Source organism: Mytilus galloprovincialis, chromosome 4 (assembly GCF_965363235.1).
Source record: "Mytilus galloprovincialis chromosome 4, xbMytGall1.hap1.1, whole genome shotgun sequence".
NCBI lineage: Eukaryota > Metazoa > Mollusca > Bivalvia > Mytilida > Mytilidae > Mytilus > Mytilus galloprovincialis.
The window spans coordinates 47,890,488-47,905,876 of NC_134841.1; the positions used below are offsets into that span (position 1 = coordinate 47,890,488).

The 15,389-nt window shown below is 31.2% G+C and overlaps 1 protein-coding gene across 1 annotated transcript in view; it reads right to left on the bottom strand.

Annotated features, from left to right (window-relative positions):
- Window positions 1-15,389, bottom strand: part of LOC143072299 (chitin synthase chs-2-like) — a 32,716-nt gene that overhangs the window by 13,411 nt on the left and 3,916 nt on the right. The window contains exons 4-18 of the mRNA XM_076247169.1: window positions 14,856-15,083; window positions 11,471-11,585; window positions 10,853-11,000; window positions 9,633-9,753; window positions 8,793-8,985; window positions 8,482-8,626; window positions 8,112-8,337; window positions 6,094-6,258; window positions 5,479-5,621; window positions 2,660-2,776; window positions 2,328-2,400; window positions 1,914-1,969; window positions 943-1,092; window positions 547-655; window positions 235-288 (exon numbers count right to left, since the gene is read on the bottom strand). Of these exons, the coding sequence (XP_076103284.1) occupies window positions 235-288; window positions 547-655; window positions 943-1,092; window positions 1,914-1,969; window positions 2,328-2,400; window positions 2,660-2,776; window positions 5,479-5,621; window positions 6,094-6,258; window positions 8,112-8,337; window positions 8,482-8,626; window positions 8,793-8,985; window positions 9,633-9,753; window positions 10,853-11,000; window positions 11,471-11,585; window positions 14,856-15,083 (2,043 nt within the window). The remainder of the gene's footprint in view (window positions 1-234; window positions 289-546; window positions 656-942; window positions 1,093-1,913; window positions 1,970-2,327; window positions 2,401-2,659; window positions 2,777-5,478; window positions 5,622-6,093; window positions 6,259-8,111; window positions 8,338-8,481; window positions 8,627-8,792; window positions 8,986-9,632; window positions 9,754-10,852; window positions 11,001-11,470; window positions 11,586-14,855; window positions 15,084-15,389) is intronic.

Consider the following 15,389-nt stretch of genomic DNA (forward strand, 5'->3'; position numbering starts at 1 on the left):
CAAACATAATGTCAATACATACTGGCGTGGTCAAGATAAAACTAGGATTGATGTCTTTTATGAAACGGTAATTATTGTGTTATGATCTTTATGATTTTGACTTTAGTTTATAAAAAAGAATAATGGAATGGTTTGTCTTATGTATTGGGTCTTTTATCAACGTTTCTGCATTGATGTTTATGTAGGAATAAAAAAATCATACGTGAAATAGAACAAATACAAGATGTCACATACCTTTCGACTGAGTGTTTCTTCAAGAAGATCTTTCTCCCAGCTTTTCATGAAGATCTACAAAAAGAGCAGAATAAAAACTTATGCAAAACAATTGTCATTCTTAATGTGGAACTAGTTTACTCAGTTTAAAACATTTTTCAATTTCTATTTTGTCATTTAAAAATGAGGATGGTAAATTTTAAAGGTTCAATGTTGCATTCACTGTAACCAACATGGTTTAAATCTCTGATTCCGCTCTTTATTATCATAATTTTTTTTAATGTACATCATTTTTCAGAAATTTTATTCGGTATATACAGATTGATTTGATACCTTTGATTTGCCGAACTGTGCTCCTTCAATGTGCGCTGCCTTTAGTATATCCACACATCTTCCAAAATCTCCGTACATTTCATCTGATGAATCACATAACATGGCATACCTTAACATAAAATCAGAAATGTGCAATGTTAATTTATGTACGATACCGATTTCAAAATATACAAATTTGAATACTTTAAGTCCTGAGATAAATCCAAAAAGAAAAGTGAGGGATAAAATATTACAAATATTGAGATATATATTTTGTTATGAAATTTTGCAAAATAGGGTTCATATCATATCGCTGGCTATATAAATAATGAAAGTTCTTTACATGATATCTTTTTTACTTACAACAACTAGAAATAAAGTTTATAAAACAAAGAGACGATTGAACAAAACATATACCTTGCAGCAAAGTCTTCAAACTTAACTCTCACTGGATAACCATATCGTCTTAGTTCTGCTATTTCCATTAATCCGTTGCATAGCATCTGTCTCCGTACCAGTTCAGTTTCAAATTTATCAGGTGCTATAGTTTTGTTTGGCTTAATGCATCTTAAAAGGTAGAAACAGACACAAGTAAGTTATTGGCAAACATTTGATAGACTTTTTTCACATCTTATTTTAGACTTATGACTATTTAGAACTAGTATTATGATGTAGACACCAATTTATTGTTGGTAGATCAATACTGAGATAACGTATTATACAACGATCAAATTAATTGCACTTTATAAATCTAGTTCATTATTTCAAACGAATTTTGAACGCTGGTATTCCTTTGGTTATAGTATTGCTAAAACGTATCACACAGTAAATGCAACATTAGTTTTCCGATTTGCAGATCTCATAGATACAAATACAAATGTTCTTCCCATAGTACTTTTTAATCTAGTGTATACACGCTGGTTTGACGTTGGATAAATTATAGTCAAAATAACACATATAATAGAGGCAACAGTAGTTTGTCGAGGTTTAAATCTCACAAATAAAAATACAAATTTTCACCTCACCACCATTATGGTTATTATTGTTGCAATAATAATAATTATTAGTTTGATTAAATAAAGTCACATCATTTTCTTTGTTATTGAACAATAATTCTGTACTCGCTTGTTTGAACGTTCTTCGGTTCTTAACTGATTCATATACCAATTCCGTTTGTTAATAGTGACATTTTAAGTAGGTTCATAAGTACAATTTTACTTGGATTCGTGTTGATGAGCAGCACTCCCACAAGTTATGAATATTAAGGAATGAATTTTAAAGGCAAATAATATATAGCAATTTTTAAGAACAATAATTTCTTACATGAAACAGACCAATATATTAATATTCAAACTAATTACATGATGGTTATATCAATTAAATCATACCTAACAAACAGTGGTTGGGACTGTGTCAGTTTTGTCATCAAATCAGACAGTGACCTCTAGAAAAAAGGATTAATCTTGCTTAAGTCTTTAAGACTTGTAAAAGTTTATTAACCACAATTATTCCAAAGCATAGTATGTTTAAATTTATGTAACACTAACGTTTTGACACATGTCCTTACTACACGTGAAATTGTAATAAAGTTATGAAACATTTTTATCATTACTTTTTTCTTCTTATAACTTGATGTGCGTCTATGGCAAGAACAACTACTTTATTGCTAATTAAATTTGTCTTACATTAGCTAACAAAAATAACTTCATTTTAATGCTCAATATAATTATAAAACGTTGATTTGAAGAAGAAAAAAACACAACTCATGGCAAATTGACCATCAAACTTTGTTCGAACTGTACCTTAAAGTGATTTGTAACAGTAGGTGATGATCTACCATTGATAGTGCTAGCAATGCTGTCACAGGAAATACTTCTAAAATGAAAAATAGATAGTTTACTAATCAAAAAGAAATCAAAAATAAATTGGCAAATAACTGAAAGAAGGAATGTTACTCTGAATTTCCACAATAGTACCAGTTATGAAAGTTTCCATGTGTTAATTGATTCACTAGAACATAACGACTTTTTTCAATCTTAGTTCAAATATATAGTCATTAAAATCGCTACAGGAACATTCATATTTTTCAATCTACGTCAAACTAAACTTATTGTTTTTTGTTTATTTAACAAACCTCCTCTTTATGCGTAAAGATGCTTGTCGAGATAAGCTCTCCCTGAGTTTATCTGGATCTATTGCTGATGGCCAAATACTGGGTAGTCTTGGGCGTGATGAACATTTGCTGGCAAAGCTGCAATTAAGAAAGCAGAATAAAAATAATGTCGTACTGATCATGCTTTCTAACGAATGTAAAGGTCAGTCATTAGGAAAAAACATGAGAACATTGCAAATCATATATATTTTTTTTATTGTGCATAGTTCAATGCTTGCCATTACTAATAAAGAAAGAACACACAAAACCTAACTGAAATGTGTGTCCTCAATGCTCTTAAACTTCCTAATTCCTTCGCCTTTTTAACTTTTGATTACTCTATCGGCACTTTGAGTCTTTGGAAGTCGAAACGCATGTCTTGTGTACCCAATTATAGGCCTGGTATCACTGGTGAGTATCTTTTTTTATTTATTATTGTTGGCGGCTATATCGTTTCTTACTCAGATTGAAGACTCAACGTGACCTCAAAATTCTTACATGTTTGATTACAAGAGAGTAAGTCCCAAATCCTAATTGACTTTTCATTTAGCTCATGCAATTAGTTTGTTTGGTATTTGCTATCTCTTTGTAACATGTTTTATTCATATAAGAAAGGTCATCATTACTCATTCAAGTGGTACATGCAAAAATGTACAAGGATAATTAGTTTGATTATTATTACAAATGTAGTACTATCATTTCACAGTCAAACAATCTGTTCCGGTCATGTCGCATTTACATGTCAATTTTTCATAAGAAGCGCTCACCAAAAAGTTGTGGCAACCTTGCTGCGAGTTGATACATTTAACGACTTATATATGGATATGAATAGAAAAAAATCGGAGCCCGACTTCGAATGTTTAATCTTATAAAAGATCTAAAATAAAAATAAAATGACAGTCAGACAATTAGTGTTATTTGTGAGTATATCTTTAAACAAAAAGGCGTATCAAGACTGGCTCTTGGAATCAATATCAGGCTGATTTTGAATAGCTGACCTTGTGACTCAACTTCCTTGTTACGTCAATCACTTCATTAACGATTTCAGTATTTCAAGATTATTCGTGTTAATATTAATTAAATGTTTGAATATCTGTCAAATAATAAGGGGAAGTATTTTTGCTATTACCATGAAATAACTCAGACAAATATATCACGTGATCATTTCCTGACCGTTATGACATTAAGTATGATCCTAAAAAGTGTCGTGACAACCTTAACTGTTTTAGAATAATTAAAATTCATAAGACGACCTAGCAACATTTGCTGACTTTAATTAAAACAAATTAGGAGACACTCGTCATAATTCATACATAGAAGGTGACGATATGTCATGTTTTAGGGTTGGTCTTTTAATTAAATAAAAGGGAGTTTATTGATTTCAAATTGATTTTTTTATATAATAAAATCTGTTTATGACAAAAATACCTGTAAATCAATGAGTAATTACATTATATTTAACTTCAGGTCAAAATTGTTTATTAATTCAATTAATCAGGGAATTAATCAGGGCATGACTTAAAAACAAGATAATTAAAATATACAGGTATTGTTTGTTAGGTATTAATTGTCATTCCCAGCCGTCATACACCTTTATATATATTTAACAAAATTAGAAGTTGTTAAAGCTTTATAAAAATAGACAAAGCCAAGGTCATAGGAATAATTAATAAGAAAAAACATTTTTGACAAAAAAGTTAAATGAAAACAACAACTTAGGATGATGAAGTATTAAGTTTTGACATTTTTCTCTGTTTAACACAGAACATAAGAAATCAAAAGATAAGGTTTTTTTCAAATATTTTGTGGCTTATAATAATAATTTTGCAGCTTTTTATCTCTGTGTGACGACAAAAAGTTGAAATTTACGGGACTCACAGATAGATAAAATCAATGAAATAAAGAAACAAGTTAAAAGCGAGAGGTTTAGCTAACTATAAGACCAGGTTTAATTCACCATTTTCTACATTTAAAATGCCTGTACCAAGTCAGAAATATGACAGTTGTCATCGACTTGATTTATGTGTTTCTACTTTTGACTTTGCCTTTGATTAGGGACTTTTTTGAATTTCATCGTCGATCGGTATTTTTAGGATTTTTCTTTTTACATTTTATACATTGTACAATTACACATCCATAGTCTGTTTAAATATGATATTCCATTCTTTGTCAGGCACTAGTATTCGAATGAGATGTCATTAAAAACATTTAAAAGACAGGGCCAATTTTTCCTAATCTAATTGCAAACCACAGCCATTTTTAAGAATCTTTCAATGTTTACTTCAATTCATAGTATTACAGTTTTATGAGTGAATAATAAGATTCTTACAAAATAATGGCTTATTTCTAAATAGACGATCAAGTTATAAAGGCTTGAAGATAGTCCAAAACTGTATTGGTCTCAACAATGTATTAGTAATGACTTGACCAAATTTAAACTTCTATTGGAAATATTTATCATAAGCAATTTATTTAAGTTTAGATATAAAATTTAAAAAAAATATGTAAAATTAAATTTTGTTTGAACAAATTGACTTTACAAGCAAGATCTACTGGATTGTATTTAGATTTTATTGAAACATGTTAACTTATTCATAAACGTTTAAGGTATATGATAAAGACTTTTCAATCTTCTATTATCAACCTGTAGAGTTTAACCTTGTAAGGGATATTAGCCCTAGTTCTTTATTATTTGATGTTGAGATATGCATGCACCCGTGTTCATTTGAAGCGTCCATGTAAGTTGTGCAAATTTATTTGATTAAGAAGTTATATGACAAAACTTAAAAATATATACGCACTCTGAAATAGTTCCAGTTGGTGACATCGATGCCGTGAACAAGTCCTTGATAAATTCATTGTTACTATTTAGCATACAACCAACCAGGTCAGAACTTAAATTGTCCCTGTTTCTTTCCAGGAAACCATCTGCGTTGTATACAACCTATTAAAAAAGAAAGTAAAAGTCAAGTAATGCTCTTAATGATAATACACAATTAAGGATTACCGACATCATTTGCCCAATTAAAAAGAAATCATTTAAATGAGCAGGGACAGAAAATCCGAAGCTACCAACAGTCAAAGGCATGTTAATACAAACAGAAATGTAACAGATAAAGACTCCTAACTTTAAGCTTATAAATGCATATCTGTCGAAAAAAGGTTCTTGTATATGTACGAGTTGTGTGCTTTTGATTTATTAGATTATTTCAGTCTCCCAACTAGATTATAACTTTAGAAAATACTTAGACCTACATACACGTTTCTCTTGCAAACCAGATTTTTATCGGCAGCACATTACGTCCTTATTTCATTGTTAACTTTTACAATGATCCGAACAATTTCATTTTTTTTATAGCATTGAATTTGCCGTATTCTTATTTTATATTCAACAATTTGTCAAATATTGTACAAACCTGTTCAGCATAATGTTGAATTTCAAAGCAGGTCTTGTTTCTTAAAGATGGAATATATCGATCACTTTCACTACAGTATTTGTTCAGCTTCTGTACAAAACTTTTGTCACTAGATTGTGGAAAATGAGACTCCTCGTCCATTAATGATAGGATTCCATCCGGTTTCTAAGGGAAAAGTAGAATGTTTAGTTATATATCATTAGATTCCATTCAGTTTCTTAGAATTCTACTATATCCACTTGTAGAAATTAAAACATTAAAAATACCAAACTCCGAGAAAAAATTTTATACGGAAAGTCCCTAAGTAAATGAAAAAAACAAAATCACAAACGCATCAAACGAATGGACAATAGCTGTCATATTCCTGACTTGGTAAAGACATTTTCTTATTTAGAAAATAGTGGATTAAACCTGGTTTTATATCTAGGCAATTGTTTACTAAAACAGCCATATTGATTTAAATCTTTTTTATAAAAACAACTATGTCAAGTTGTGTAGTGAATTCGTAAATCAGTTTTTCCGCGGATGTATTGATAACCGATCTTTTACCTCAAACTGCGAATGATCCTTGTCTTTTAAAAGCTTTTCATTTTAAAACGAGAAAAAAATAATTAGCTTCTTGAGGAGTTATTGGTCAGACCTGCAATATTTAGAGGCAATGTACATGAAACATCAGGACGAAAATACCGAATGATATTTAAAAAGGGAGTACGATTTAGGGTCAGAAAATAATGAATTATGAAACAAGGCAGAACCATGATGGATAACGAGTATAACCACAATATTAACAGCTAAGACAAAAAGGTGTAAATGGTGAAACGGAAGAGAGTGATACCACATGCCCAGGGAGAGCAGGAATATTCTGTTGCTCGTGTTCCAAAAGGGTAATCATATTAAAAAAATAAGCTGAGCAATATTGACTTCTTCAAACACAAAGATGTGAAATACAATTAGATAAATATGACGTATGTTTAAGATCAAACTCATTTTACAATGACACTTTCAGTCTTCGTCCCATTTCAAGAGATATATTGTTATTTTTCATTTGCTAAAACTTTGAATTATTTGATAGACGTTTTTTGAATTTATGATATACAAGTAATCAGCAGAACTTATGCATAAAAACAACGCATATCAAAAATGAAATATTGGGACTTTTTTTATATTTTCTTTTGATGCCTTATACATCATTCTCGTGCCAGTGTTATGATGCTAATATATGACATAAAATACCTACTCCTAGAAATTTACATATCTAATTGATAAGCATCGAAAATAAAAGTAGAAAACGACTCTAACATCTTGCCTATTCATCATTTATAGTGAATGTTGTATCATAAAATTCTTGCAAGTAATCAGTTCTGTATGAATGAGATAGTCTACATAATAAATTCATTATGTTTAAAATTTTGAATTTAACAGCGTCAACTTTAACAGTAAAACTGAGGTATCCATCATCTTTATCACAATTAAAATAAACAAAACAATAACAAAATTCTCAAACAAGAACGATTTGTGTTACTGCAATTGCCAGAAATATGAGAAGACATATTGGCGTATGAAATTACAAAGGCTATAAATGAACTGGGGCCATTTTTAAGAAAGTGTGGATATCTTGTTGCTATCCAACAACTTATTGTCATGCATTTTACTTTACACTGAAAATAAAAAACATACAAATGAATAATAAATGGTACATATAGTTTCTCGATTATATTTCTTCTATTTCGTCCTCTCCACTAATCAAAAAGAGAGGTATAAAACATTAACATGAATAGTGAAAGCAATGTGATAAAAAAGGACATCAAAGGAACATTCAAACTTACAAGCAGAAAATAAACTGACAAAGCCATTGCAAAAAAAAGGCGAACAGACAAACAACAATACACAAAACAATTCATAAAACCGAAGACTGAGCAAAACGAACACCATCAAAAACTTGGGATTGATCTCAGGTGTCTAGAAAGGGTTAAGGATGTTTCACTGTTTTGTAATCTTCTTACGTCATACTCTATTACCTTAAAAAGAAGATCTAAAACGTCATCATTAGAGTGGTACATGATGTTTCTCCATTCTATTCCTTCTATATCGTACTCTCTTTGTTCTCTGGGGAAAATATATTCCATGAAATATTGCTGTAACCTTTCATTGGACGCATTGATAAAAAATTGGTCGAAGCTGTTGTTTGTAAAATTCTCAAATCCAGACAGGTCAAGCAGGCTTATCGATGGTCCTCTGGCCATACTGAAATGAGTATTGATTTTTTTTACAAAAGACATATATGGCATATAATCATTCTTTACAGAACTTTAATAAGAATAATTAATAATTTGAATAGCCAACAGTAGAATTTGGACGAATATTTTAAAAAGGAAATTAAATACTTACTTCGATTGACGTTTCTTCGCTGTCCATATTTTTCTGTTGATCTGTCCAACAATCCACCCAAAGAGTCTGGAGTATAGGTCTTTGGCTAGAGCATCTCTGCTGTTGTTTGCATCTCTAAAGTTTTTCCACGACTGAATTCTCTCCCCTTTATAAATGAAATAAAAGTAATGAGTTATATATTTAAAACATACAAATTGTCTTTGTACAACGTTCTATGTTGTCTCGAAGACATTTGGAAAAAAAAGAGTCATATGAGTACACTATAGCCAGCATATGGTACGTAGTAGATTTGCAAATACAGTTTTTCTCACCTTTTATGTAGTTGACGTTGGATATAAGGGCTTCAGTTAACTCAACTTCATCCTCTATTCCAAGTAACTTAGCAACAGCATGTAGGGGATACTCGTCTGCCACGGTGACTCCATCTGTTTCCTCGCATGTTACAAACTGAATATTGGCTAGATGTAACACTGCTGCTAGGACTAGAAATATTACTGAGATGTGCTGAAAAGGTAAACCAAACAATATCATACATAATTTTTGCCGTACATGTTCTCCGTAAGGTCATGCAAAAAGTAAAGTGACAAAAATACTGGACTGTGATGAAAATTCAAAACGGAAAGTCCCTTAAATGGCAAAATCAAAATCTCAAACAAATCAAACGAATGAATTACAGCTATCATTCAGGAAGTTTAGTCTATAAATCTTCTTCCGTGATTAATCACTATCTGATTTAACCATTAAAAGCTGCCAAAAGAAAACGCAAAAAATTGTGTACTCAATTGTGTTTTCAATGAGTTTGTGTTGCTCATTTGTAGATTGTGTAAATAATTTGTGGACTACCGTACGTCTTTTCATTATGTTCCCTTATGACTATAGAGTTGTCTGTTCATAATCAACAGACGTGTCTATATTCCACCGTCGTATCATCTCAACTTGTTATGCATTAAGTCTGTTTACATCTGAAGGCAACATATAACTAAAACATTGGGGTAAAGCAAATTAGAACATTCCAAAATATCTTTCGTCTTCATCAACCTTGTTTGTAAATTATTTTGGACTAATATTTAAGGTTAAAGCTACTTCATAGGTTTGACTGTGCAATACATAAACAATGCTGTATTTATCATATAATTTGACGATTATATTACCTCTTCAGAAAATCCTATTTCTGCCATAATTTTGGTGAGATTTGTAAACATTTGATGATAGTATTCGTATTCTTCGTTGTCTTTAAACACACTACTACTCTGGTCGTCGTCTCTCATGATTCTATGAAATTGGGAAAACTGTGATTTTAATATTGTAGATATTTTTGTTTCTCCATTTATTCCTGGTACCTTTGATAACTATTTACACCACTGGGTCGATGCCACTGCTGGTGGACGTTTCGTCCCCGAGGGTATCACCAGCCCAGTAGTCAACACTTCTGTGTTGACATGAATATCAATAATGTGGTCATTTTTATAAATTTCCTGTTTACAAAACTTTGAATTTTCGAAAAACTAAGGATTTTCTTATCCCAGGGATAGATAACCTTAGCCGTATTTGTCACAACTTTTTAAAATTTTGGATCCTCAATGCTCTTCAACTTTGTACTTGTTTAGCTTTATAAATATTTTGTTTTGAGCGTCACTGATAAGTCTTATATAGACGAAACGCGCGTCTGGCGTACTAATTTGTAATCCTGGTACCTTTGATAACTATTTTCTCCATAAACACGTGCTGTGCGCAAAACAGTCATATTATATGTAAAGAAAAGTCTATTTCTTTCCAAAATTATTCATGAAAATTATTGAACATCCTAGTAAGATGTTTATGTTTCGGAATTCCTAAGCATATAGGGTTTATTTTTTTACACTTATGTAAAAAGAACTGACGACTTTATAGAAATGACAGATGCGTCAGAAAAGTGTTACAGACAGACAGTACAGGAAGTCTTTGTATGAATGGGTCTATAATTATAACAACATATAGATGATTTTATACTTGTTCTTATAGAAAAGAGAATAGTGTCTAAAATCTAAAATAACATATTATGATATTTTATGATACTTTATTTGGATGATAAAATCATATCAGAGGGTCAAGTATGTCGGTTTTTAGCACCGATGTGATAGCATTTGAATAAGTATTTAGAACGAGAAAGAAAAAGATATACAGATGACAATAAAAGATATTTTTATACCTTTACTGTGACATTTATTGTATATCACACATAAATATATTATGTTCTTATATTTTTGTTACATGTTTACGCAGTCATGATACACAAAAGCATAACTAACGTTAAATGAGCACTTACACTGGACATGTAATTGTGTACAATTTTTTAATGTTACAGAGGAATAATATACTATTGCGTAGATACCTATGACAATCAGGATCTTCCAAAAAGTAATAGAGCAATCTGTCTCTTGACATCCCAGCAAATAATGCATAGAAGACATGAAAATTCTTCTCACCCGGACTCCGATGGACAACTCTTGATTTCTCCAAAATGTAATCGTCAATTTTAGCTGTTGAAGAAATTCATTAAAAATCATATTTATGTTGCATGATCCAAAAAATTATTGACAGATCAATATTATGTCACAGTTATTTGAAATAATAACCACAACACTGGATACAAATTTTCTTGTGGTAAATAGTAATAATGATGTATCGATGTTTGTGAAATTTTATCTTGTAAAATACGAAGGAACAAGAACGTTATTTGCTAAAATTTTTGCATCGAGACAGTGCCTTTTCGTGATATTCTGTATATTTTGTTTTCAAATTATTTGGAAAGCACTTTTCAGTTTTTTCACATGATGAAGGTTTATATGATGATGATGCATTGAAACACGTTGATACATTTAACCCTTTGGTTATTTGAGAAATACATAACAATTAAAAGAGGAAAAAATTAACGAGATCGTGGTTTTTTATAAAGAAATTTACATAAGAATAAAAAGATAATAGACTTTTTGTTATCGCCATTCATTACCTCCCAACAACGATCCATCTTCGGCATACTGCAGTTCAATGAATTTACCAAAACGACTTGAATTTTTGTTCATAACAGTAGAGGCGTTACCAAATGCTTCTAGCAGTGGATTGATCTGTCAAAATATAAAACAAGTAAAATGATTTATTGATTTTTGGTGTTTTGACGCCACATTCTGCACCATTAGCTATTCCTGGGTGCCTACTCCTGACGGTCAGTATTTATGGTGGAGGAATCTTTGTAAAATGATTTATTGATTTTTATTGTTTTGACGCCACATTCTGCACCACTAGCTATTCCTGGGGTGCCTACTCCTGACGGTCAGTATTTATGGTGGAGGAATCTTTGTAAAATGATTTATTGATTTTTATTGTTTTGACGCCACATTCTGCACCACTAGCTATTCCTGGGGTGCCTATTCCTGACGGCCAGTATTTATGGTGGAGGAATCTTTGTAAAATGATTTATTGATTTTTATTGTTTTGACCCCACATTCTGCATCACTAGCTATTCCTGGGGTGCCTATTTCTGACGGCCAGTATTTATGGTGGAGGAATCTTTGTGAAATGATTTATTGAGTTTTTATTGTTTTGACCCCACATTCTGCACCACAAGCTATTCCTGGGGTGCCTATTTCTGACGGCCAGTATTTATGGTGGAGGAATCTTTGTAAAATGATTTATTGATTTTTATTGTTTTGACGCCACATTCTGCACCACTAGCTATTCCTAGGGTGCCTATTTCTGACGGCCAGTATTTATGGTGGAGGAATCTTTGTAAAATGATTTATTGATTTTTGGTGTGCATGTTTTGACTCCACATTCTGCATCACTAGCTATTCCTGGGGTGCCTATTCCTGACGGTCAGTATTTATGGTGGAGGAATCTTTGTAAAATGCTTTACTGATTTTTATTGTTTTGACCCCACATTCTGCATCACTAGCTATTCCTGTGGTGCCTATTTCTGACGGCCAGTATTTATGGTGGAGGAATCTTTGTAAAATGATTTATTGATTTTTGGTGTTTTGATGCCTCTTTCTGCACTTCTATCTATTTACTGGAAATCAGTTTTTATTTTTGGAGGAATCTGAACTAACAACCTTTAGCAGGATAACGTACAATCCTAATTTATATGGGACTCGAACTCATAACATCAGTGTGTTAAAACCAGTGATACAGTAGTCGAACAATTAAGACCACTAGGTCCAATAAGTAAAATCAAAATAGTACTTTTTTGTTTGTTTGTTTATAGGTGACTTCATCTTAAGCACTTTTCTTTTTTTTTTTAAATCACCTGAAACGCCTTAACCCCTAAATCATTTATTTTAAACTTGCATATATATATATATGACGAGATACATAAAAATGACCAAAAGGAGACCAAAAAAGAATAGAAAAACCTTGCCTTTTAAGATTTGAAACTAGTTTTTTTTAAATAATTTCAACATTAAACGACGAGGTATTTTATAAAATATGTTATAAATTAAGTCAGTACCGAAGCACTGATTAATGAGCTAATCGCACTCTATGAAATAACAAGTCAACAAGAAGCAGCATAAACCAAGCTCTCGAAAATGAAAATTACACTGTACATTGGGATCTTGTGTAGCGCTTTTAAAATGGATTAAAAATGTTTCCTTCGAGGGTAATATGAAATATACAGTTGTCATTTCAGTCATATTATTAGTAAATTCACAATACATCATACATTTGTTTCGAATTGAGAATAAGGGAAAACAACTTTTGGATAATATCTTGAATAAAAGACATATCATGTCATATCTGGGTTTGTTGGCTTTTTTTTTTTTTGGAGGGTGATTGTGTTATAAGATAAAAATTATTTATATCCTTCTCCTCTTTTTCCTTTTAATGGACAGTTGTCTTAATGACACTCATATAACATGTCATAATTTTGAAATAAGTACATTTCACCAAAAAATCGTGTTGTGACTGTATTTGTTAGAAACCACAGTATTGTGAAATCATGAAAAGTCTATTGTTTGAGTGAAAATAAGAAATAAGATTACAGATAGTACGTGAATTGACAGGTATTTGGTTGACGTCTGTTTACCAGTAATTGACGCAGATACTGGAAAATATCACAAAATTTGTGACAATATCATCGTATGGTAGAGGGGCTTGTCAGAGATTAGAGAGACTATGTTTTCGTCCTACTGTCTTTACTTTGATTTAAGTGTCGTATTGCTATCCAACTAACGTGTTTTTCCCATCGTAGAACCCAGTTTCATAGGTATTTTGTTTTAAAATTTTGTTGAATTTGAAAAGAATAAGTTTCTATTCCGTATTTTAGGAAAATCCTATGAATATTTGCATCTTTTAATATTTCTAATCCGTACATGCCACACATCTCATTTCATTTAATTCAATATTATATTTAAATAGTATTCTTGTTCACTTTTCAACGATACAAGGTTAAACCTTTCTTTCTTCTAGAAGCAAAGGTACAACTATTTATTCATATTAGGGATTTCCCCTGGCAAAATTGTACATTTATCATTGTGCAGGTATGACAATTGTCACTTCACCTGTAAAAAAGGTGAACTATCTCTTAACTATATCATTAGTCCCATGCATAAACATGAAAAAGCCATCATTACTTCAATCATATATCATTTGTTCGCCGATGCAATAATCATATTGAACATCAATCGATGAATGTTAATAGGTCAGTGGTAGTAAAGGGAAAGGAAATGACTTAATTATTATTATCTTTCTAGAAATTAGTGACACAAGGACAAATTATTGTTTGACAAAATCATGTACTTATTATCACAAATTATGCATTAATATTATGGCTGGTATAGAATTTGTAACTACCTTCGTTGTCATATTTTGCAACAAAAATGTTAAATTCATTATTGCGTGAACGATATAAAGCCTTTATTGACATTGCAGAATGCTAAAATTCTATAACAAAAGAAATCACTTATGGTACTTCAAATCTAACAGAACATATTTACTTGTGTTTTAAATATTTAAGTTTCTTTCGAAATAAGATACTTGACGATTGTTATGTAATAGGTCCTAGTCAATATACTTTAACATGAATGATTCACTTCATTTTTAACTAAGATGCCCCTAGTTTGGAGAGTTCTATGTTTGTTCTCTGGAAAGATCCCCTCCAATAACTGTTTGATGAGTCGTTATGATCGTTAGGTGAACAAATACAAGATAAATTGATTGAAAGACATATTGACAAAACAGAAATGCTAAATGTCTGCTCCCAAAACCAATCAATTTAACAATTAATAAATCAATCACAATGAATTTTCCCTTATTCGGAAACAGATGTCATACAAAGAAATAATGTACACTAAATTCTGACTATTTCTATATACAAAGAATGTTATATTCCTATACAGTACCTGGACAATCTTATCGAGTAGAGACTCGTCATCACTGGGACTGAGTTTCATCAGATGTTGTATCATGTACTTGGTACTCTCTGTTTTGCCGGCCCCGGACTCTCCACTAACCAGTATACATTGGTTCCGTTTGGTATCTTGAATTGCCCGGAACGCTTGGTCGGCCACCCAGAATAGATGTGGTGGTCTTTGGGAACGAACGGTGAGGTTTTTGTAATCATGATGATTCTAAGAAATAAATGGAACTTTAGACATGCAAAGGATAATAATCTTGTAAAAACATAAGAAACTGTAAGTAGTATTTACTTAAAAAATTCTTTCACATATTTGTAACTGCAATCTTGCTTTCTTATAAAAAAAAAAAACACTTTGAAATGCACCACGTGAAGATATTTCACCATTAGCAACCTAATAACATATAGAAAATTTGTATCTTTAATTTCTTCAAATTAAAAACAAAAAATATTATAGACGTATTCACATGTGAAAAACCATGCTACTGGTATTACTTCTTCCTAGTACTATCTTATTTGT